The sequence below is a fragment of the Pogona vitticeps genome, chromosome 1 (assembly GCF_051106095.1).
Source record: "Pogona vitticeps strain Pit_001003342236 chromosome 1, PviZW2.1, whole genome shotgun sequence".
Classification (NCBI taxonomy): domain Eukaryota; kingdom Metazoa; phylum Chordata; class Lepidosauria; order Squamata; family Agamidae; genus Pogona; species Pogona vitticeps.
This window is the reverse complement of record NC_135783.1, coordinates 222,425,250-222,450,600: the sequence shown is the minus strand read 5'-3', so window position 1 is coordinate 222,450,600 and position 25,351 is coordinate 222,425,250. Positions and strand designations below refer to the sequence as shown.

The window sequence follows — 25,351 nt, the reverse complement described above, 5'->3', positions numbered from 1 at the left end:
ACTTTCTGAAATTAATGTAGAGTAAAGTATTAATGAAAACAGTTTAAATTGCTTAACAATTTAAACAGACCAGATGGGCAGGATAGAAATAAAATAAAATAAAATAAATAAATAACAGAATGCACAGAACCATAGATCAGATGTATAATCAGTGAGCTATATGCACAGGTTCTACTTAGGAAATACCAGGAAATTAACCTGAGAATTCTGGAACCCAGGGATAGAGCAAGACAATGTCCCTACTTATGGGGAGCTTGCAGCAGACCTTTGAAGAGCAAATTAAAACAATGGATGATGTGAAATATTTCTAGTTAAAAATGCTAGTTTGAAAGAACAAGAAAATTCTGATGCCTGTATTATTTTACCCTACTTCACTGCTAATTCTGTAATACTGCTTAATTAAATAATAAATGAAATGAAGTGCTGAAAAACATCACTTCCTTCATTATAATGATATCTGCCAGTCCTCTGTCTTAAATTTTAATGCAGCTAAAAGAGGTGAGCTTTTTGTTTAGTAGATACTATATTATATGTCAGTAATATCTATAACATGTGAACATTTAAAAGGTAAAGGTAAAGGTTCCCCTTGACAATTTTTGTCCAGTCGTGTTCAACTCTAGGGGGTGGTGCTCATCCCTGTTTCCAAGCCATAGAGCCAGTGTTTGTCTGAAGACAATCTTCCGTGGTCACATGGCCAGTGCGACTTAGACACGGAATGCTGTTACCTTCCCACCGAGGTGGTCCCTATTGATCTACTTGCATTTACATGCTTTCGAACCACTAGGTTGGTGGGAGCTGGGACAAGCGACAGGAGCTCACTCCGTTGCGTGGATTCGATCTTACGACTGCTTGGTCTTTTGATCTTGCAGCACAGGCTTCTGCGGTTTAGCCCGCAGCGCCACCACGTCCCTCTTGAACATTTACAAGGGAAATGTCAAAACGTAGTCATGTAACAACAAATTATAGAAGCGAGAATGAATCAAAACATTCATAGGAATACCAATCTGGATTTGGAGCACCTGCAACCCTAGATGTTTAAGAATTACCAGCTTCTGAAATTTGCTGTGGGAAAAATGTATTTTTTAATCTTAATCTGTTTGGATAAAAAAAACAATAATAAATTCAAGACATGCATTTTACGGTATTATATTTTGAGCATACTGTGCTAAACCTAGTATGTTTAATTTGTACACTTGCTGTTGCTTGTCACTTAAAAATGTTCTTATTAGTTTCATTTGCCTACAAACAGTATTAAAACTGAAGTTTTAATTATAGTTCTCAGATGTATGCTTTTAATTAACTGATGTCATTTTCTTTGTAAAGTTATCAAGGTTCTATACAGTTGTCATAAAGCCATAAATTTTAATTAAAACTACCCCATGCTCTACTTACAGAAGGTCCACAAAGGAATTTGCCAACAAGCTTTACTGTAAGTAAACCAATAATGTATAAATTTATAAACTGCCAGTGGGATTTGTTAAGCAAATTAACATTTGTGTTCATATAATGAGGACCTAAAACCTACAATGCCCATCAAGATATTATATGGACGGGTTAATATATATTAATACCCAGGCATAATGAACAATTGCTTGCAATTCTCTTAACTCTTTATCTACTACCAACAGTATCATCCTATACCAATAGTAGCAATAGTAGAGGAACAAGTATTCTGAGTCATGTGACAGATGCGCAAATCTGAAATGTAATATCATTTGTAGACAGACATTCCTATCCTCTCTGGCAACCATATATATGTCAGAAGGAGAAATCATGGCCTGGACTGCATTCTTCTTCCCAAGCTCAACCCTTCCCACACATGTACACCTTATAAATGAACGCGAAGCTTTTGTAATTGCAGATAGAAGAATTGGTATGTTAACTTTTTGCTGCAGAATGCTTCAAATACTTACCAAGAAGAGAAGCTACACAGGTTCCTCCATTCTGGCAGTAATTGTTACAGTGATTTATTTCACATCTTTCACCTGAATAGCTTGGCCAACAGTAACATCTCGGATCACCTTTTTCATTTATAATGCATCTTCCTCCATTTTCACAAGTCAGCTTACATGTGTCATCTGTACTTAAGGCATAAGAATACAGATAAAACTCCAATAACTGCAAAATCCAGGCATGGAATCAAAATGAACGAATAAAATATCCCATTTGTAAGATACTGTACTCAAATGTAAGGTACTGCGAATATAGGAAAAGTTGAATGCCCATTGCTCCGCTCCGCTGCATATGATCCATAAGGAATAACAGATTCAGTTTACTTCATTTACTACTCGTGGCCTTGTTTTCTCTTAGCCAGAGACATTTGTTCATCTAGTTCCACTGATCTGCATACTTTTTTGGACCAGGATAATACAGCAGCATAGCACATGTTGAGGAGTGGCTTTATTTTTTATTTTTCAATGAATATCTCTCTTAACTATTGGAATAGATTGCTTTACAAGTATTACAAATCTATGACAATGGCTTATTACCATGGCTGTGCAAATACAACTGCAACATTTCACAAAAATTGTGGGAATATTTGCCATGCTTCAATCATTTGAGAAACAATTATGTACCATGTGCAGGAAATGTTTTTAAATGTTTTTAGTATAGATCAGTGTTTTTAAATGTGTTTTAGTACTGACTTTATTGGTCATTTTTAATACAATACTTGTATAATTCTTTTTAAATATTTGCATATTCACTGTTTTTAGTTTTCAGATATTGTCTTTTGATTGTTGTAAGTTGCCATGTGTCCTTTTAAGAAGAAAGGTAGGGTAAAAATATTTTAAATAAATAGGAAATAAGTAAGAAAGCAAGTCAGCTTTTTGACAGGGGATCTTGATGCCCTCATCAGCTAGTGCAGCACTTGAAAGAGATGGATGAACATGGATGCTAGTGATACAGGAAGTCTTAGAAAAACCACACAATTGCTTCTTCACATAATGTTTAAAATATATAATGCTGTATATTATTTGTAAGCTTAGCTGAAATCAACAGGAAAGATTTTTAGGTCCTTGCTTACTATCTACATTTTTTTTGAGATGAGTAATATATGTAGTGGATATATTTCTCATATTGATGAAAAAGATTTCAAGATTTTTTTTCTACCTTTAAAATGTTTTTTAACTAAACAATGTGTTACAAAATGCATACAAAATTTAAAAATCTCATGTATAAATCAGTCACAAGAGGCTGTTGTAAAAGGCATAGCCTCAAATATACTGTCATGAGTATTGTTCCACAATATGGCATGGGCTGCAGGAGAATGTAAAACATTCTTGTTATTTAAATAATTAATAAAAGAAAACCGTGCAACAAAGAATGTATCATGACTACCGAGATTCCTATGATAGCTTTTCCACTACAGCCAAATTCCAGAGACTTGCTTTCCAATTACCCAGAGGTTCCTACCAGTTTTCCACTGCAATGCTATCTCTAATCTTGCAACCAAATACATAAAGATAATCAAGTCCTTATTCTTAATGCAACTATTCTTATCAATAAACATTGAGAGAATGCATAACAAAGGTATAAACTGCTTGGTTATATTGTTTCCCATTTTCTTGAATACAGTTATCCAAAAAGGAATAACAGGCAAGCAGGTCCACCACATGTGATATTAAGATTGAAATGAATGTCCTGGGACAAACAGAACTTATCTCAGCCTCAAATATGGAAATTATACTGCACATGGAAATAAGCCTGTATAACAGAGACAGGGAACCTTCAGCCTGCAGGCCTAATATGGCCCAGTGAGGCTCACTTTCCAGTATAAGGAACTTCCCAACAAGCGCCTGCCTCTTTTCCACCTGGAGTCGAGAATTTTTGATGATTTCTACTGCTGAGATTACTTGTAGAGTTCATGATACTATCAGTTGGGGAATTACCACTGGTTTCTCCAGTCAATTTTAAGAGATAAAAGTGGAGAGTCTTCTAATGTGGTGCACTCAACTGGGATGATATATAGTCCCTGAAGCTGTCTTCACAGCCAGGCAGTACTTCTCGAGTTAGGTAAAGGTTTGAGAATCCCCTGGACTGCCAGGAGAACAAACCTATCAGTTCTGGAGGAAATCAACCCTGAGTGCTCACTGGAAGGACAGATCCTGAAGCTGATGCTCCAATACTTTGGCCATCTCATGAGAAGAGAAGACTCCCTGGAAAAGACCCTGAAATTGGGAAACTGTAAAGGCAAGAGGAGAAGGGGACGACAGAGGACGAGATGAGTGGACAGTGTCATCAAAGCTACCAACATTTATTTGACCCAACTCTGGGAGGCAGTGGAAGACAGGAGGGCCTGGCGTGCTCTGGTCCATGGGGTCACGAAGAGTCGGACACGACTTAACGACTAAACAACAACCAAAAAGGTAACATTTGACATTTAGCCCAGTCATGTCTGACTCTAGAGGGTGGTGCTCATCCCCATTTTCAAGCCGTAGAGCCAGCGTTTGTCCGTAGACAGTTTCCGTGGTGATGTGGCCAGCGTGACTAGACACGGAACACTGTTACCTTCCCACCGAGGTGGTACCTATTTATCTATTCACATTTTACATACTTTCGAACTGCTAGGTTGGCAAGAGCTGGGACAAGCGACGGGAGCTTACTCCGTTGTGTGGATTCGATCTTACAACTGCTGATCTTCCAACCTTGAAGCACAGAGGCTTCTGCGGTTTATCCGCAGCGCCACCATGTCCCTCTCTTCTTGGAGTTAGATGACACCAAAAGGTAGGATTCAGCCAGTAGCTTCCAGAAAAATTGCCTTGTGGCATTTCCTGGGGAATGGAGGAGGGGATTTGACCACTTGCTTCCAAATAGTTATCCAGCCTAGTGATAGAATCCAAGCCCATAAAAAGGGATTTTTTTTCTCAACCATTCCAAAGCATGAAGATTGAAAAAGAAAGGCCTCTGCAGCATGCAACCTTCAGGCAGACTTAAGAGTTTAGAAGAGTCTAGTTCAAAGATCAAGAACATTCTATGAATTCATTTAAGTTAGTTTCCACCTTGCCTCCCCTGAAATTGTTCTTTTTACATTTTTTTTAAACAGTGGCTTGCACCTACTTATTTATTTATTTATTTAACTTATATGCCGCCCACCCTACCCGAAGATCTCTTAAAGGGTATTAACACAGTTCTTTGCAAGGTTTTCTAGCTGATGATTTGTCAACAAGTAAACAGACAAACTAACGGGCAGGCATAAATTCATACAGTTGTTTTTGCTTTCTTTCCTATCTAAATTGTTAATACACACCTGAAACATTCAAATCACTGCATGTTCCATTGAACAGTGATTTTCCTTCTGGACAAACACAAGCTGCACCTGAAGGGTTGAGTAAACATAGGAACTCACAAGTAAACTCCAGGCAAGGATTGAGCGCTGTTTGGAAAGAGACAGAAAATATCAGAGAAGGATTAAAGGGATTGTTTCCAAAATAAATGGGTAGACAGAGAAAAATAAGATCCTCCATGCTGGAGAAAAATAAGATCCTCCATGCTGGAGTGTGGTGAAATGTTGAAAGGGCTTTGGATTCTATAGATCTTAACCCTCCGCTGCTCTGCTCATACTAGTCATGCACACGAATCTCCTTGCTTCCTCTTTGGACACTGAATCACCAAAATCATAAAGGTGATCGCATGGGTCTTTATCTTTCTCTGACATTGGAGTTTTGTCTCCAACCTTGGAAGCAACTTTCTAATATATACTTGCTGGATATTGTCCCAGGGATCAGTGGACTATAATATAATGTTGATTTAATAAGTAGTGGTCAGCATCCTCTTGAAATATCCATGCACACAACATTTGTCTTTTTTTTTTTCAGGGTACAATGGGCAAAAGGGTAGTTCACAGATATTTCGACAGGATTCCAGCCAGTGCATTTAATCCCAGGAATAAGACTTCCATTTCCTACAGTAAGCTTCTGTTTTATTATTCAAAATGTTAATTGGTGGTACAATCTAATCAAGATTAATTTTTATTTTAAAAATTATGCAACTTTTTTCCTACTTAAACTTTCTCTACTCAAAGTCAGGACATTCCAAAATGCATTGATTCTTACAGGAGGTGTTCAGCACAGAGTGAACAGAGCAATCCTAAATGAAGCCAGAGAAGGAAATCGTGCTTTTACCACAGGTTGCTTCACAGGCTTCCTAAAGCAAATGGTACATTTCCATGTATGGAACTTTCCAGAAGGCCTGGTGAGAGGACATCCCCGCAGTATCTTGATGATTCCCTTAATTGTGATTGGGGTGGCACTGGCATTAGGATTGTACTGTAACTGTTAATGGTATTTCTGGCACTTGGAAATTTTTAATTTTTATTACATGCTTATATTTTCCCATAAATTTCAGACCGAGATATATATTTTTAAACATGTATTTAAAAATAGGCTGGGTAGATAGTTCGGTGAATTGGGTATCTGGCTGTGGAGCCAGAGGTTGATAGTTCAATTTCCTACTGTGCATCCCAAGAAAACAGGCAGCCTGTGTAGCCTCGAGTAAACTGAACTATCCCAGAACACCTGCCAGAAGAAAGGAAAGGTAAACCACTTGTGTTTCCTGAAAGTGTTTTGTTTTCATGGTCACAGCATGGGAGTGAGGAATTACCTGGTGGACACAAATCCCTGTAAACCTAGGATAAAGAGACAGGTTGTAGGACAAAGCAGAACAAAGGAAGCTAGAACAAGGTAGCACAAATATCAGGAAGAGCCCTGAAACATGACCATGACGAGATAACAAAGGGAATTAATTGGCAATTGTAGAACTGTAGATAATTCTTTGCTAAGCATTCATGCTTCACCAGGGTAACTGTAAATAAACTGCATTTGGATCATAGTAACTGGAAAGAAAGCAGCTGTCCTGTCATTGCAACTGGACAGTACAGTTTTGGTTTTTCATGAAATACTTCCCCCCCCTTTTTTTATTGAAAGGGAAGGACCCTCCAATATTGTTATCCTCAATGCGCATCTTCCTTCATGGACCTTCACCTTCATCCATGTGCAGCAGTCCCTGAAGGACAAAATGGAGGCTTTTCCTTCTCTTGTCCCCTGCCTGATTATTAAATCCACTGAAATATTCATCTGCACGTTCAATAAATAGCTCATTAATATTAAATACAATAACCTCTGCCTGTATGTAGGAAGGGACAAAACCAGTTATTCAAATATTTATTTTGTAAACGGGATCTCAAATTTAAAAATATTTTATGATAATTTTTTGGAAGTATAAATATATATATAAATACTCACAGTAAGTCTGTTTGTAGCGATGAGAGATCAAAGTACTTTTTGTCTTATCAATATCCAAATTCAGATATTCTACAGAACCTTGCCCAAATTTTGGCACTCTAAATGCACCATTTTTAGGTCCTGCCCCATATATATAATTCTCAAAAATGTCAATTCTATGAGGATGGAGTAACCCTTGAATGGATAAAAAAAAGTGTACATATCAGTTTAGATGACTACCATGTTACACTTCAGTATCAGCAAATAAAAGATATGTGGTATATTGGGAGATATAGCTTTAGTTTACAAGCAGCAGCTAAAGTAAACAAGCAAAGGAACTTTTAAAACCATCAAAAAATCAAATATGGAATGTAATTTATCTCTTTGGTGAGTGACATCCTTTCCACCCATTTCTGCAGTCTTCCAATGGCTTGTGGAAAATTACAGCAGGAGTCCAATACCAGTGTATGGTTGAATGACAGTGGAAAAATAAAGTGAAAAATAAAGTACGTACTAATCATCATTTTAAAAACTCACAGGAGTAAGGTACTACAGAAGGCATTTATTTAGAATATTTTTATCCCACCTTTCTCCTTAAAAAGGACACAAGGAGGCTTACATCACTGAAACACAATATTTGAAGCTGAAAATAACGAGTATACAACAATGGTTTACATCACTAAAATACAATATTTAAAGCTAAGAACAATGAGTATAAAGAGGCAGCTTACACCATTAAAAGAAAATACTAAAACTAAAACAATAAATATGCCAATATTTAAAAGGAACAAACAAATCTGACTCTGAGAGTTGGTAAACACAGGTAGTAATAAAGACCCAGTTAGAGCAGTAATGCATAACAATCCATGTGAAAGTCACTCATGTAGCTAGTCACATCCTATTCACAACCAGGAAGTAAAACAGAATCCTCTGTAGCCTCTTCATCTTTTTTGGTGTTCATCTATATTTATTTACATTTTAATTGGGGTAGGAGAAGACCTGTTTTTCAAGCAGAAGATCAAATGCTGCAGTTATCCATAAAATGGAGCATCACTGTCTCTTGTAGCTTATACAGGGAGTCAGGCTGCTATCTGAAGAACAATTCATAGAGCTCTAACTTTTGCTGCCATTAGTACAATAAATCCCTCTCAAGATGTTAATTTGTTTTACAAAACCAAATAAGTGCTGTGTTCAACTACAGGGCAGTCTGCAATGCCATTAACTTTAAAAATGTGCATACCTTGTTTACTGCTCACACATATGACCAAGTCAGAGCCATCAAAGAGAACACTGCCAATTACAGACAATTCAAAATCTGCCCAGAACAAGCGCTGACTAAAGTGATCAACTACAAGACCTGTAAAATAGAAAACATTTTAAAATTATTATGTAAAAATATAGAAAAAAAGAGCACGTTTTTTCATAGTCGCATAAAACAATCGGTAAAAGTAGTTTTAAAACCTGCTTGCAAGACTGTTGAATCTGGATTTGTGTCTACCAGCTTTTAATATTTTCACTGAATGAAAACCTTCCTATATATTAATATCTAGCATTACATTATTTATAAATTTATAGAATAAATTACAATCCTATTACAACATATCAGAAAGCCAGAACAGGCTGTAAGTAACTGAATAGACATTGTGAGAATCTAATGTCATTTAATAAATATGCAAAATCTTGTTACATTCTCCTTTTGCACAATCAGTTCTCATGTCCTAATTTGCAATATTGGTTTCATAACTATTACAGAATCACTGTCCAGTATATATTTTTAAATAGGATTGTGACCATAAGATTAAATTTATGAAAATTGTAGAAATTAGATTGTGTCTCCTATGTAACTTGCTGCTGTTTGCTTAATAGCTTGTGGCTGTTAAGTCCAGTGGCAAGCTGCCATTACAGTGCGCCCATCGAATCAGTGGAGATTTGGTGAGTCAAAGCCTACACATGTTCCATTGATCCAATTGGCTTACTCTACTTGTGACTTACTGCTCCATTTCAGCTACTGTTTACAAAATGGTCTTGGAAAATGTTCTGCACTACTTATTTAGCAAAAAATTATCTTTAAAAAGTGTAAGTAGAGTGTTGATAGACTGTAATGCCGATGAGACATAGCTAGTGTAATTATTGGTGAAGAATACTGAGAACTGCAGTCCAACAACATCTGGAGGGTATCACCTTACACCAATACATGTGTCAAATTACCGATTCAGTCATATCTGACCCACCAGCCATCTCTCTCCATGATTTCTGATGTTGTACAGCTTCTTTCAGCTGCTTTATATTTTGGCCAGTGTCTGCTTTGATTACATCCAACCAATACATTCTTTGGAGTCCTCATCTTCTTTTACCACTGAACATTCCGAGCACAATGTCTTTCTCCAATAACGCTGATTGCATGATGTGGCCAAAATAAGTCTAAGTTTTCTTATTTTGCCTTCCAGTGAAATGTCTGGTTTTATGCACTTCAGCACTTCTTTATTAATTAATAGCCTCCTCCAACACCATAGCCCAAAAGAATCAATTTTCCTTCTGTCCATCTTCTTCATCGTCCGACTTTCACAGACATATGTAGTTACAGTAAGGGGAAAACGATGCTGCAAACTAATCTGCACTTGGTCATCAAGCTGACATCCTTACTTTTCCATATTTGATTCATACTCATCATTGCTGTGCGGCCTTGCATGATTTGACATTTTATTTCTTGCCTACAATCACCATTTTGATTGACTAGTGAACCTAAAAAGATGAATTCTTCCACACATTCAACCTTCTCTCCACCAATTTTGATGTTTTGATTCTTTGCAGTTTTCATGAATTTGGTCTTTTTAATATTCAAAAAGAGGCCAAATATCTCACTTTATTTTTTGAGTTTCATGATCTGGTACTTTAGACCTTCTTGAGTTTCTGAGAGGAGGATTGTATCAAATAAATAAACTGTAACCCAGCTGTGTGCACTTGTTTATTCAAGTGTACATGCAGGTTGCAAGCCCGGATAAATGGGGAAGGTTAAGGAAAGACCTGGCAAGCTGGCTTGTAAAAACATTTGCCAAGAAAATTCCATGAAAAGGCTCTCAAATACATGCATAGAAACCATTATTATTAATGCTGATCTAACATATGTATGGTGTCTGCCCAGGTCATGAATATTAATGTGCCATCTGCATGGACCAATGAGAGTGCTGGAGGGGTGGAGTCACAAGATATAAGATTCTCTGCAGGAGGAGGAGCATAGATTGGAGTTTTGAGAGTTTGAGAGTTGGGGAGATTGTAGTTTGGAAGTTTGGGATGGATAAAGAGAGAGTTGGTGGTTAAGGGTGGATGAAGTGGGATGTTCAGTTAAGAGTTGAAGACATTGATTGTACCTTCATCACCTGTATTAATAAAATTCTATTTGGTTCTATTTAAAATGACACATTGCCTGGACCTCTATTATTAATAATACATAATGCTGATGTAATCAACTGGTGGCAGCGACATACAAATTGCTCATGGAAGAAAAATAATAGAAAAGGAGGGTGCTCTGTGTCCCCACTATTTTAATTCATATATTCATATATACAATATTCATATACTGTATATTCAAACAGACATATCTGAATAGCCCTCCAACATCAGATGAGACTTTATTCCATTATGCCAAGTGGTCAGTAGCCCAAAGGTTGGCTACAGGTCCCAGTCATACCTTCCAAGACCATGTGTAGCTCTTGCACTCCTAATTTTCCTCCTTCTGCCCTAATACCACCGTAGTAAATTAGAAGAGATAAAAGTTCAGCAACAGAAGAAACAGGAATTTTAGATATATGGTGGTAACCATGCCAAACACTTGCAGCACCTCATCTTCACACTGTAATTACCCTTTCTCCCAAGTAGATTGTTGGAGGTGCCTTTCTTTCATTGGCATATCACACTATGAGTTAGGAACATTCCATGCTCCTAACGTCCTTCTAGATACAAGGAAATAATCTGTTGCATTATTCTATGTCTGTTTCCTTGTCTGATAAACCAAAGTCATAAAAAAATTAATTTTCAACAACAACAAGGATCTACTCAGTAATATCACTCCCATGGAAAAAGAACATTTCCACATCTGTCACATGCCGAAATTTCCTTAGTTGCTGTACGTTTTATAATTATTAGGATAGTCTGATTGTAAGCTCACTATTGGATAAGGCTTTGCTTCATTTTCCAGATTTCATTGTCTTATCTTTGTCAAGATATGTAGAAATATTTGCTGATCCCATTTTATTGAAAAATGGCATTTTGATGAAATCTACATTTTAATGGGTACAATTTGCATTAATTTACCTACTCCAAGTATTTAAACTGTACTAATTCAAACTGAGAGAAAATAACAATGCATTGTGCCTTACTAACCTATAGGTAACAGCATTATGGATAAATCTAGGAAGCCATGGGTTAGTAGGTAACATGATTAATTTGAAGATTCAAATGATGTCAAGAGCTGCAGATCGTAAAACATTTGAAGCATAAAATGATTCAATTCCCTGCTGCTCCAACAATTTATCATTTTATAAGAATGAAGGAAATGCTTTTTCTTATTCTTTCTACTGAGGTAATAAGCATAAATAAAAAACAGATACTTCTAGCAATATATAGTGGCGACATGTATTCTAGAACTTTAACATTGATTGAACACTTCAATAAAAGGGGGAAATGCTCATATTCTGAAGTTTATTTTTTATAGGTGATTGGGACAAAAAGAGCCCAGTTAAAAAAGGACAAAAGGGACTAAACCATGTTACAGCACACAACAATTTACAGAATGGATCAAAAAGAGAATCAGTACCTACACAAGACTGTGAATATACTGCAAAATGATTTAATTATTCTTGGCTGTAATGTAATGAATTGCACTGAAATAGAAACAAATGTATTCTAATTTGGTTTTAAGAATAAAAATACAATTGTTTTAATATAAATGCATACATCTATAGGCAGTGCCTTTTGGCATTAATTCATATGGCTGCAATAAGTTATAAATAAATTGAGGCACATAATGAAAACAACAGAGGTAATATCCATGGGCTTCCCCCCCCCCCCATGCAGTGATGTTCTTGTGAACCCAGTAGAATCAGGACCTTTCCCTCTTATTGAAGACATCTAAAACCTCAGAAATCTGCTCTAGAGGGTTTTCCCAATCCTGAAGTGGAGGTTTTTAAAATGGACTGCTGCACTGTAGGAGGGAGCAAAGATATCCTATTCCGTTAGAAGCAACAATATCCAGAGGCAATAATTTGATACTGGCCTATGTGACCAATGTGTAAAAATAAAGTAAAACCTATGGTCTCTGGAAAATAATTCTGTTAGGGAAAACAATGAAAAATAAACTTCTTTATGTACCTGTTGGTCTCTGTAATTTTTTTTGTACTAATATCCTCCGCAAAGTACCATCCATTGCTGCTTCTTCAATGTGAGAGTGATCTCCGATTACTGTCCAGTACATCATGCTAAAAATCCCAGAGATAAAATAATATTTTGTTTACATAGTATGAAATGCAAGTGGGATTCTACTGAGATTTGCCAGCATGTTAGCTACATTCTGTGGGCAACAGCTAAGGATGCAAATCTTTTCTTTTGAAATCATTATTAATAGATTCAAATGGATAAGAATCATATCCTATACAGCAAATGTTCTAAAGCAGTGGTCCCCAACCTTGGGCCTCTAGATGTTCTTGGGCTGTAACTCCCAGAAGCCTTCACCACCACCTCTGCTGGCCAGGATTTCTGGGAGTTGAAGTCCAAGAACATCTGGAGGCCTGAGCTTGGGGACCACTGTCCTAGAGCATCCGGCCATTTGATTGACCCTGAAAATGCAGCAGTTTGCCATAGCACAAATTGCAGAACTGGGTAACACAGGGTCCACCTTACCCTCCCAGGAGTTTGCTTGGCTGTCCCCATACCATCACTCTCTTCAGAAAGGATGGGACTCTTGCAAAACCTCATCTAGCTGCCTAGAGTGGTCGTATATACAGTATCAGATGGGTGGGATACAAATCAAATCAATCAATCAATCAATCAATCAATCAATCAATCAATCAATCAATCAATCAATCAATCAATCAATCAATTTTTTGCTGTAAGCCGCCTAGAGTGGTCTTAACCGACTAGATAGGTGGGATATTAAATAAATAAATAAATAAATAAAAAATCTATGCCAGTGAAGAGGAGGCAAGTCAGGATTTGCATTCCTGTTAGCATTTGGGTCAGCCATGGCTGAAGTTTATTCAGCCCAGATAAGTGGTTTCAAGAAACTGGCTGAAAATGCCTATCTAGTCAACAGTTAGGCAACTTTTTCAAATGAAACTCTATCTACATTAGTTCTTATAGACACACTTTGTGCACAGATTCTGATTCACATAATCCATTACAATGTTCAGAAAAATGCAAATATCAATGTATAACTTTTCCCATTTAGATACATATTAAGGTCCCAGAAGAAAGAATTTCAAAAGTTTGCATTAAAATTGGGAATCTGACTGTTTGTCTTACTCTACAAATTTCAGGATGCTTACTACCTCATCCTTGGATGTAACAATGGGAAAATGCTAATATGAGATATTTTCTCACGTTATACACAGGATGGCTTTCTGCCAATTGCATCATAGTCTATTTTTGCAAAATTGTGATACCTGCTGATTTGTCCCACAGCTAGACCTTTAAATACCTGAATCTGGGAATTAATGATTTGCATCAATTCTCTAAAAATAACCTCTCTGCATCTTTCTAAACATCAGCTTCTCTGTTGTTCTCTCTCTTTCATTTCTTACAAAGAAAGGACACAAATTTCATGTGCACAGCCCCAAGGGCATTTTGCATAAGTTGCAAAAAGTCTCTGGGTAAAAAACACTCCTTGTTCTATTCTTGAACTGAGGCAGGAAATATTGTGGCTTGAAAATTCCCCATCCAGCTATCCTGTCACATCCAGACAGTGGAAATTGATAAGCACAAAGACTTTAGCAAGTATTCCACTCATCTCATACCAACATATACTAACTCCTCTAATTTAGCATTCCAACATGAGCAAAACTGGAAACACACATACACATACACACACACTGCCAACATGTGTTGCAGTCCTCCCCTGGCATCAAAAAACTCTCATCATGTCACATAAAGTATTTTGTACAGAATATGTCTTAGTAATATATATGTCTATTGGATCTGTTAATCTATATGTATTTGCCTCTCTCTTTCTGTATATAAAATCATGCTCACAAATACATACCATGAGACTTATTTTCTTATTCTGAATCACTTTAAACCACAATAAAAACACAACTAAATAAATACACAAATCACATAAATGTCTTGAAACTAATGACAAAATATACCAGCTTACAGAAACACACAATGGAATGATAAACTGTGATGTGGTAAAATGTCTTAAAATGTCTTCAAATAACATACCCTTTGGGAGGATTTACAGCAATTGCATATGGTTCTCCAGCCATGTTTGTAAGAAGCCTTGTGCAGTTTGGTCCATTTATCTGTCCTACATTGATGGAATACCTTAAGCTTGTCCAGTGAGTTGTATAGTAACTAAACCAATGCATTCTTGAGTGATCAGTCCAATATATGTTTCCAGCTATCCAATCAACTGCAATGTCTCTAGGTCTTTTGAATTCAGGACACTAGGAAGAGTAACCAGATTTTAAATTTAGAATCTTACACACTTCTTTGACCAGTTTTGTCTGTTAATTTATTTATATTTCAAACCTGTGTTTAAAGGGTATCTTAAATGCAGGATTTACAATATATACATTTTAAGTCTGTAAGAACAACAAAAAAGGTTCCTATGAAAAATATCATTTCCAGCAAAAACCTTCAGAGGTTTAACATCCACCATTAAAAAAACCCTATCTTGTTCGCAAAGTCCATATAATTCCAAGAAAGAAGCCACAGGGAAATTAAGGATAATAGGTAAGCTGTTTGTTAGACCCTGATCTTTTCCTGGATTATCACAATCTCCATGCACAGTGTTCTAAATAACTAGCATTTCATTCCCATGTGACTATTGAGCTGCTCAGGTTTTGCAATGGCGCCTCACTACAGGACTAGCATTCATTAAGTTTGTTTTTGTCCTACATTTTCCTCTATAATGTGCTCTCTATTTTATGTGAATATGCATTCACTTGTGAATATTAATATTATATTCTGTCTATAATGAGCTAATTTTAAAAATAATGATTTATTGCCTTCAATGCAAGATAACGTCCATACAAGACATTTACAAGTATTCTTGCCTTAAAAGATCAGTGCAGTTGCAAGGTGATACAGTAAGCATGGGCCTAAAATTCCCCAGTTTTGGCTGAGACAAATACAAATGCCTATGAAGCATTGGAAAGGCATAAAATAACTATGTTTCCTGAGGTACATTTCCTGGTGGGGTTGGGTTTCACATGTGCATTGCTACACCTGGGAAGTTTTCCTCTCTGTTCACTGCTTGTCTAAATTCAAAGGTACAAAGAATCTCAGAGGAGGATCACTGAAAATGAGGCAATCTTTTATCATTTTATCATCAGAAAACTCCCAAGGAGGGGGGGGGGAAATCCTCCTATTATTGCTAACTTGAAATATTGTGAATTACAGGTAAACAAAAAGGACAAATACTTTGACATTCGTAGCTATTATAACTAAACTATTTATAATTTACTATATTTTAACATTATGTCCTACAACATAGAAAAGTAAATCAACTCCTCTCCAGAAACTGTTGCAAAATAAGAATAAGAAAAAGCAGCACAGTTTACTTACTATCACACCACTATTTTTTGGTCTCCTTTCTCCCTCATGGATCTTTTTATAGAAAATGCCTCCTGGATTAAACTGAGTACTCCAAATAATAATTTCCCCTTGATAATATAGATCCATTCCCGTAATTCTTGAATTATGTTCAATATGTGTAATCTGTTGATGAACATCACTGTAGTTGAATGGATATACAAAACCCAGGATATCAGTGTCATTAGCAATGTAGAGAACTTGATCTTCAGAGCCTGGAGATTATTGCAATGAAATACAAAAATAAAGTAAATTTCAACTACTAAGAAATAATGTACTTTATGTATGCTAATTGTTCATACTTATTTGGACACTTTATTTATGTAAAGCTATTCACAACCTGCATCCCTCTTATGTTTTGATACCTATAAGTCCCACTGAAGTCAATGGGACTGAGAAAAGCTAACTCCACACTTACGTGGAGTTAAATCTATAAACAGATGGCCTCCAGGCGCATTTAAATTTTATAACAATTTTGTTTAACTAATACATCACATAAAAACAGTTGCAGAAAAAATATGGATTAAGCTTTGGACTATTGTCAACACTGGATTCATAAAGTCTGACAGTACTGTATAATCAGAAAGGTAACTTAATAAACGTTTGCTCTCTTTTTAGATGTTCACATAGCTTTGTTTCACAGTAAAATTCTTGAAATAGTTTTCTGGATAACACCTTATAGTTAACAAAAGGATGTCAATATATTCTGCATTTGAACATAATATAATCGTATGAGCCTTTAACAAATGGAATTTAAAGAACAATTGAAGCAATATTGCAGTTATATTGATATTTCAATATTGTACCAATCCGTTAGTGTTCTAATTGTTCTTGTATTCAGTGAACTAAGAGTAGAAGAAAAATAACTTCTAGCATTTCTTTGATAAATATGTGAACAAGAGTTCATGCTATGGTATATAATACAGATAACATAAAATTCCCTAAGCTTCTGCAAGATGTTAAACAATCAGACCACTATCTTTAGATGAACTTTCAATTTAATTGTGTGGCGCAAGCTGCCCTTCCATGAATGCAAGATGCCTTCCATGTACAAAACAGCACCTTCTAGTTCTGAACCCTCAGTATCAGTATTTTTACATGAAATTGTGAGCCTTTGCTCATTTATTACATTTATATCCCACTTGTGTTGTTATTGTTGTTTAGTCATTTAGTCGTTTCCGACTCTTCGTGACCCCATGGACCAGAGCACGCCAGGCCCTCCTATCTTCCACTGCTTCCCGGACTTGTGTCAAATTCATTCCGGTAGCTTCGATGAGGCTGTCCAACCATCTCATCCTCTGTCATCCCCTTCTCCTCTTGCCTTCACACTTTCCCAACATCAGGGTCTTTTCCAGGGAGTCTTCTCTTCTCATGAGATGGCCAAAGTATTGGAGCCTCAGCTTCAGGATCTGCCCTTCCAGTGACCACTCAGGGTTGATTTCCTTTAGAATTGATAGGTTTGTTCTCCTTGCAGTCCAGGGGACTTTCAAGAGCCTCCTCCAGCACCACAATTCAAAAGCATCAATTCTTCGGCAGTCAGCTTTCTTTATGGTCCAGCTCTCACTTCCGTACATCACTACAGGAAAAAACATAGCTTTGACTATGCGGACTTTTGTTGGCAAGGTGATGTCTCTGCTTTTTAGGATGCTGTCAAGATTTGTCATCGCTTTCCTCCCAAGAAGCAGGCGTCTTTTAATTTCGTGGGTGCTGCCTCTCCATCTGCAGTGATCATGGAGCCCAAGAAAGTAAAATCTGTCACTGCCTCCATATCTTCCCCTTCTATTTCCCAGGAAGTGATGGGACCAGTGGCCATGATCTTAGTTTTTTTGATGTTGAGCTTCAGACCGTTTTTTGCACTCTCCTCTTTCACCCTCATTACAAGGTTCTTTAATTCCTCCTCACTTTCTGCCATCAGAGTGGTATCATCTGCATATCTGAGGTTGTTGATATTTCTTCCGGCAATCATAATTCTGGCTTGGGATTCCTCCAGTCCAGCCTTCTGCATGATGTATTCTGCATATACGTTGAATGAGCAGGGAGACAATATACAGCCTTGTTGTACTCCTTTCCCAATTTTGAACCAATCAGTTGTTCCATATCCAGTTCCAACTGTTGCTTCCTGTCCCACATATAGGTTTCTCAGGAGATAGATTAGGTGGTGAGGCAGGTATGGATTAAATGGTTTTCAATGCATTCCTATGGAAAAGTTTGTCTCGACTTACGAACTTTTCGACATACGAACACTGTTCCAATACAGATCAAGTTCGTAATTTGTGGTACTATTGTATAGATTTCCCGGAGATAGATAAGGTGGTCAGCACTCCCATTTCTTTAGGGACTTGCCATAGTTTGCTGTGGTCCACACAGTCAAAGGCTTTTGCGTAGCCAATGAAGCAGAAGTAGATGTTTTTTCTGGAATTCTCTGGCTTTCTCCATAATCCAAAGCATGTAAGCAATTTGGGCTCTAGTTCCTCTGCACCTTCGGAATCCAGCTTGTACTTCTGGGAGTTCACGGGCCCACATACTGCTGAAGCCTACCTTGTAGGATTTTGGGCATAACCTTGCTAGCGTGTGAAATAAGTGCAATTGTATGGTAGTTGGAGCAGTCTTTGTTGTTAGCCAAGCTTTCTAAGGCCCACTTGACTTCACTCTCCAGGATGTCTGGCTCAAGGTCAGGAACCACATTATCTGGGTTGTCCGGAATATCCAAATCTTCCTGGTATAATTCCTCTGTGTATTCTTGCCACCTCTTCTTGATGTCTTCTGCTTCTGTTAGGTCCCTCCCATTTTTGTCTTTTATTATGTCCATCTTTGCACAAAATGTTCCTCTAATATCTCCAATTTTCCTGAACAGATCTCTGGTTTTTCCTTTTCTGTTATTTTCCTCTTTTTCTTTGCAGTGTTCATTTAAGAAGGCCCCCTTGTCTCTCCTTGCTATTCTTTGGAAGTCTGCATTCAATTTTCTGTAACTTTCCCTATCTCCCTTGCATTTTGTTTCCCTTCTCCTCTCTGCTACTTCTAAGGCTTCGTTGGACAGCCACTTTGCTTTCTTGCATTTCCTTTTCTTTGGGAAATGTTTTGTTGCTGCCTCCTGTACAATGTAAGGAGCCTCTATCCAAAGTTCTTCAGGCACTCTGTCCACCAAATCAGCATTCAACTTTCTGTAACGTTCCCTATCTCCCTTGCATTTCTAGTTCCTTAAATCTGTTCTTCACTTCCACTGTGTATTCATAAGGGATGTGGTTTAGGTTATACCTGAGTAGCCCAGTGGTTTTGCCTACTTTCTTCAGTTTAAGCTTGAATTTTGCTATGAGAAGCTGTTGATCAGAGCCACAATCAGCTCCAGGTCTTTCTTTCTTTCTTTCTTTTTTTCTTTCTTTCTTTTTTTTTTTTTTTTGCTGACGGTATAGAGCTTCTATTTGGCTGCAGAGAATATAATCAATCTGATTTCGGTATTGCCCATCTGGTGATTTCCATGTGTAGAGTCGCCTCTTGTGTTGCTGGAAGTGAGTGTATGTGACGACCAGCTTGTTCTCTTGGCAAAACTCTATTAGCCTTTGCCCTGCTTCATTTTGAACTCTCAGGCCAAACTTCCCTGTTGTTCCTTTTATCTCTTGACTCCCTACCTTAGCATTCCAATCCCCTAGAATGACAAGCACATCTTTCTTTGGTGTCACTTCTAGAAGGTTTTGTAAATCTTCATAAAATTGGTCAATTTCAGTCTCCTCAGCATTGGTGGCTGGAGCATGAACTTGGATTACTGTGATGTTGAAAGGTCTGCCTTGGATTCGTATTGACATCATTCTATCATTTTTGAGATTATATCCCATTACAGCTTTTCCCACTCTTTTGTTGACTATGAGGGCTACTCCATTCCTTCTGCGGGATTCTTGCCCACAATAGTAGATATGATACTCATCTGAATTGAATTCGCCCATTCCTGTCCATTTTAGTTCACTGATGCCTAGGATATCAAAGTTTATTCTTGCCATCTCCTGTTTGACCACATCCAGCTTCCCAAGGTTCATAGATCTTACATTCCAGGTTCCTATGCAGTGTTTTTTTTTTTTTTTTTTTTTTTTTGCAGCATTGGACTTTCCTTTCACTACTCTGTGTAATTAACAACAAATAACACACATACCCACCCACAAACAAAAGACACCCAAATTGTAAAAACAACAAGATAAAACAAAACAAAAAACCCAGAAGCAAAAGCAAACTAAATGCAAATACAATTACATGGGACTGCGAGAGAGTCACCGATGGAGCTCTGATATCTTGCATTTCCTTAAGGTTAAGAGGGAGGGAGCCCAGCGTGTAGCTATGGGCAACATGTTTTGTAATGTTGTGGCCACCACAAAAAAGGCCCGGTTTCTAGTGGTAGTTTTTCAGGCCTCTCTGTTACACTCCATTCTTTAGCACCTCACAATTAACATAATTATGCTGGGGATTTAATCAACTGGATTGTTTAATGCACCTGCTAATGTAAACTTACTGGAATGTGAATCCCCACCCCCTTTTCAAAGTCATGATTTAGTTCAGATTTGTATTTTCTTGTATCAGATTTCAATAGATATGAAATGCTTTTCAGTTGGCTCTCCTGATTCCCTAAAGGTTTTACACTTTTGGATTTTAAGGTCTTGTCAATGATTCTGTTTTATCTTCTGTTTTATTACATTTTATTCTTGTGATATTTTAACTTTGTAAACCACTCTGATGAAGGTGACAGGAGAATTTTGTAAATAAAAAGATGGCATTGGAAGCGGAGCTTCACTTAATTTTGTTACCTAAAATTATAAGATTAGAGGACCAACAAATTTGACTCTGAAATTGTTTTCTCCTCAGAAGAAACTTCCACAAGATGTCTAGGAAGGCTAAAATAGTTTCGATATGACCAATACAATTTCCCAGGAGTCTTTTGCACATCCCAAAGCAATTAACATTTATTTTAAAAAATAGAAGTCAAGGCAAAATGGATGTTTTTTTATTAGGCGACGTAATGCAGCAGTTTTTAAAAGTTTGCTAATAAGATTGTACACATCCCTAGGATCCAGATACGGTGATCCATAGTGTGATTCTGATGATATAGAGCTAGATCCATAAAGCAGCATGTCTGGGATAAAATAGCACTCAGATATTTCTCATATTTAAGGATAAGATTTTGAAATTTGTGGAGTTCCTATTCCTCCACAGAAAGTAGTTCAATCCAATGTAGGCTTCCACTAGCAAAAGGGATATCATTTTTGAAACAGACTTTTACATGGAAAGGGGGCAGCAAGGGACAAGGACATTCATGAAAAATTAAATTATAGCCCCTTTGCTAAATTTTAATTCCAGCGAAGGAGTACAAGGATTCTTTTGTATCTACTTATCCTTTGATGTGTCAATATTTTATTGTAAATTATAATAATTCAGTATAGATGCACATGTAGTACATTTTTTTTCAATGAATAGCTGTTTACCATTCTCTATTTACAGTAATCCTGAAAAGATAAAAAAGGTGCTGCTGCTCAGTAGAAAGTCAGGCACAGGGAGTGAGATTCAACATATTTTAGAGGGGGTTGCACTTCTCCCGTTATACTCCCCCAACAGGTCACGTTCCTAGTCTGGGAATAATCCTTGGTTCTGCACAGTCCTTGGATTCTAAGGTAGAGGCAATGAGTGGAGTTTTTCGCAACTCCACTTAGTACACCAGCTATGAGCAGCTGAATCATCCTGACCTGGGATCAATAATCCATGCCTTAATTACATCATACCTTGATTAGTGCACCGCCCTCTCCCTGGTTGTACTCTTGAAAAAGGTAAATAGTGTATTGTACTGAGATTACATAATTCCAACACTGAAATATCTTCACTGGTTACCAGCTGTTGAACAGACCCAATTCAAGGTGCTGTTTTTCACCGTTTAAAACCTTTGAAAATGGTTTGAGATCCGAGGTGGGTACCTGGGGTACTGTTTGTCTTGTTATAGATCTTTCCAGAAATCGAGCTCCTCAGGAGAGGTCCTCTTAAGAATAACAGTAGCTTCAGAGGTCTGCTTAATATTCATGTGGAAGATGAATGTTGTGAGTATGCATCTTTTAAAATTGGCTTATAATATTCTGTAATTTACTGTGAAGAGTTTAATTTTTGGTTATAGATTATTAATGGGTTTTATGCTCATTTTTGGTTTCACTCACTTTTAACAACTCCATGGTTAAACTTATTTTTACTTCTTGGTTTTATTGTTTTATGAGGAGTATAAGATGCTTTGAGTATTACCTAGTAGTAGAAAGGCACAGTGGAAATGTAATGAATAGCAATATCAATAATCTGTGAATTACTTTATTAAAACTACAGTCCTGATCCAAAGAAAATTATTTTTTCAAACACCTGCAGTTCGGTGGTAACAGCTAAGGGACCCCAAGAAAAGCTTTTCTTAAACAGTATGTACTTTTCTCTCAGAGACTAGAAATAATGAGTTACAAGTGATGTAGCTACTTTCAAATTTGGGGGTTGCGGTGGCGGTAGGAAGGAGACTACCACCAAAATCACATTTGAAGTGTAACAGCAATTTATAATGAAGTTACTCTATTAGTGTAAAAAGTAACATTCTCAAAAATTACTATTCAAGGTCTCTTTTAGAGGCATTTTGACAGAAATTCATATGTTATGCCACTCCCTTTTAAAGTAGAAGCTTTTTTTCTATTAAAGCAACAAAATGTGAGGAAAAAGCAACAATGAAATCAGTAACTTGTTATCATGATGACAAGTTGCTTTTTAAACACTACAAGAAGTAACACAAACTAATTATTTTTAAATAATTCGAGCTCTGCTGTTTTTGAGCATACGATAGACCAGCAGAAAATGGTATTAATTTGTTCAACATGCATACAAAGAGGCACAATAGTGTCTTGTTTTTCTTTCCTCTGCCAGATGATGTTGGCCATGCATGAAAGCAGTGCATTAGGGCAGTCAGAAGCATGGGGTGTCTACATGCACTTCCCACCACATATATGTTTAGCACTGCATATGTTATATAAGCCAACTTATTAAAATATCCAGTATTGAAGGGCTGGGCAAAGATATGGAATGTGTGTGCCTTCTGTTTACTATATTTATAATAATAATCTTAGAACTGCAGAGCTGGAAGGGACACTATGGGCCATAAGAGTCCAGCCCATGTCAAGGAAGCACCGTGGAGAATCAAACTCCCAACCTCTGGCTCCACAGCCAGATGCCTAAACCATTTATCTGATGCATTGTTTCCATGTGCAAAAGTACCAGGAATACGGGTGGTGCGGTGAAGCCTAGTACATACACCAGTACCATTAATTATTTCTTGTCGGCTCACCTTTTGCAATGCAGCTACTATTTTTTTCTTTATAATTTTTTTCACAAGTGCATCTGTATGATCCTTTCACGTTGATACACAGCTGGGAGCAGATGCCAAAGATTAAGCATTCATTGATATCTAGAAAAAAAAAATTTGTACACTTTATTACAAATTCATGGTAAGCATCATTAAAACTGCAAAGCAAATTTAATATAGAACAATTCATTCCTTTTCCTTTTTTAAAGTTTTATGTCTGTAAACCCCAAAGTCTTGATTTCAGAGCCTTAACGCTCACCTACCACTGTAGTAGTATTACATTTGCCCAATTTCCCCCTCCCCCAAATAAAAACAACCAGAAAAGAAAATGTTTTCTTACTTAAAGAATAGATATGACTTGCCAGCTTAAGCTAAATGGCAGTATTTACAAAAGCAGAATCTGCTGGTATCTAAATATAGTCCAGCAGCATTGAATGCCTCAGAGACTCCAGTGCTTTTGGAGGTGCTTATTGAACTGGTTAAAAAGGAAAAGAAAAAAACAAGAAACCCAGGTTATTTATTTTTAGCTATCTATTGCCAGTTAATAAATACAATACATAAGGCCTCTGTGATGAATGGAAATGGGAAATAGAATGTATTCAATGGAAGGCAGTGCTTGCCAGTATACCTGAGGTATCCACAGATCCAACAGTTATCCAACAAAAGATCATGTTTAGAATATGATCTTTATGAATATGACGTTTTCTGGGAGGGTCTGAGGAAATCATCTAAGTGTTGGTGCTGTGGTTCTTTCGAAGCATCTCTCAGTTATATGCTATGGATGTGTCCAGTTATAAGTTCATTTTGGAGATGAGTTTTTACTCATATTAATTTTGCATTGGACCACTGTCTGATCTTTGCTGATGATTAAGTCATTTTACTTTATATACTTGTTCTTAAGAGTTTAACCACCAGGCAGTGTAGATGGATTTTCTGTATCTTTATTATTCATTTATTTATGTAAAATATTCTTTACCTTGCCTTTCTCTTTAAAAGGGCTTGCATCATTAAAATACAATATTTAAAAGTTAAAAAAATAAGTATAGAAATATTATTAAAATTATTAAACAAACATATTAGAAATGGTAAATAAAATTATAATCGGGTTCATTTGAATCCCTATGCAGCTCTTCATTTTTGGCGGGAAATAAAGTCGAAGATATGTTAACTGTACTCCTATTCTTGTCTTTATTTGTTTGACATCTTTCAACTGTTATTCCAATCGGGTCAAAACATGGCAACAAGCTGTAACAAGGGGACGTAAACTCATGTCCAAAGTCCAACATATTTATTGGGGGGCTCAGCCAAACTGTTCCTGATTGGTGGGCTTCCGAAGGGGCGCACTCCTCGCCACACAAATTGTTCCACAGCATGGGTGCCTCGCCCAGTCTCCCTCCTTCAGGGGTGTATTGTACCTGGTGTCGGGTCTAATCACTTTCCTTCCTCTCCCTTTCCCACGCAGAAACATGATGACAGTCCACTCTTGGGTTTCTATCATTGATTCTCCCTCAGCTTTAGTTTCAGGGTCTGTTAGCAGTCCACCCACTCTCAGATTTGGGAAATCTCTCAACAAGTTATGTGCTTTTTTATGTTCAGTCTCTCTCCTTCTCTCTTCCTCTTTTTTTCTTATCTACTTTCCCGGATCTGCCCCCAAACCATTGTTCTTCTTGTACATTTATACCTTCCTCCCACACTGACAGCTCCTGCTCCTTCCCTTTTTCATTTCCACCCTCCTCCACCAGACATATTTCAACCTTCCCTCTTTTCTCCTCTAGCACAACCTCTTTTTCCTCAGACACATTCGCATCATGGCTCTCCTTCTCCTCTATCACGGCTTCTATTACTAAGGACGGCTCACTTTCACTCACACCTCCTTCACAGAAATAAATACTAAAGATACATTTAAAAGCAATAAGGAACAACAATCCTTTTTTAAAAAACCAACTTACAACACTAGAAGGAGAAATGACCA

The 25,351-nt window shown here is 37.1% G+C and overlaps 1 protein-coding gene across 5 annotated transcripts in view; it reads right to left on the bottom strand.

Annotated features, from left to right (window-relative positions):
• Positions 1 to 25,351, bottom strand: part of LRP1B (LDL receptor related protein 1B) — a 1,166,776-nt gene that overhangs the window by 49,064 nt on the left and 1,092,361 nt on the right. For 4 of the 5 annotated variants that reach the window (XM_072983887.2, XM_078376975.1, XM_078376977.1 and 1 more), the window contains exons 76-83: positions 23,362 to 23,481; positions 16,002 to 16,243; positions 14,655 to 14,878; positions 12,588 to 12,694; positions 8,461 to 8,577; positions 7,242 to 7,415; positions 5,249 to 5,374; positions 1,914 to 2,078 (exon numbers count right to left, since the gene is read on the bottom strand). In XM_072983887.2, the coding sequence (XP_072839988.2) occupies positions 1,914 to 2,078; positions 5,249 to 5,374; positions 7,242 to 7,415; positions 8,461 to 8,577; positions 12,588 to 12,694; positions 14,655 to 14,878; positions 16,002 to 16,243; positions 23,362 to 23,481 (1,275 nt within the window). Of the gene's footprint in view, positions 1 to 1,913; positions 2,079 to 5,248; positions 5,375 to 7,241; positions 7,416 to 8,460; positions 8,578 to 12,587; positions 12,695 to 14,654; positions 14,879 to 16,001; positions 16,244 to 23,361; positions 23,482 to 25,351 lie in introns of those variants that run through there. The other variant, XM_078376979.1, reaches the window with a different exon arrangement.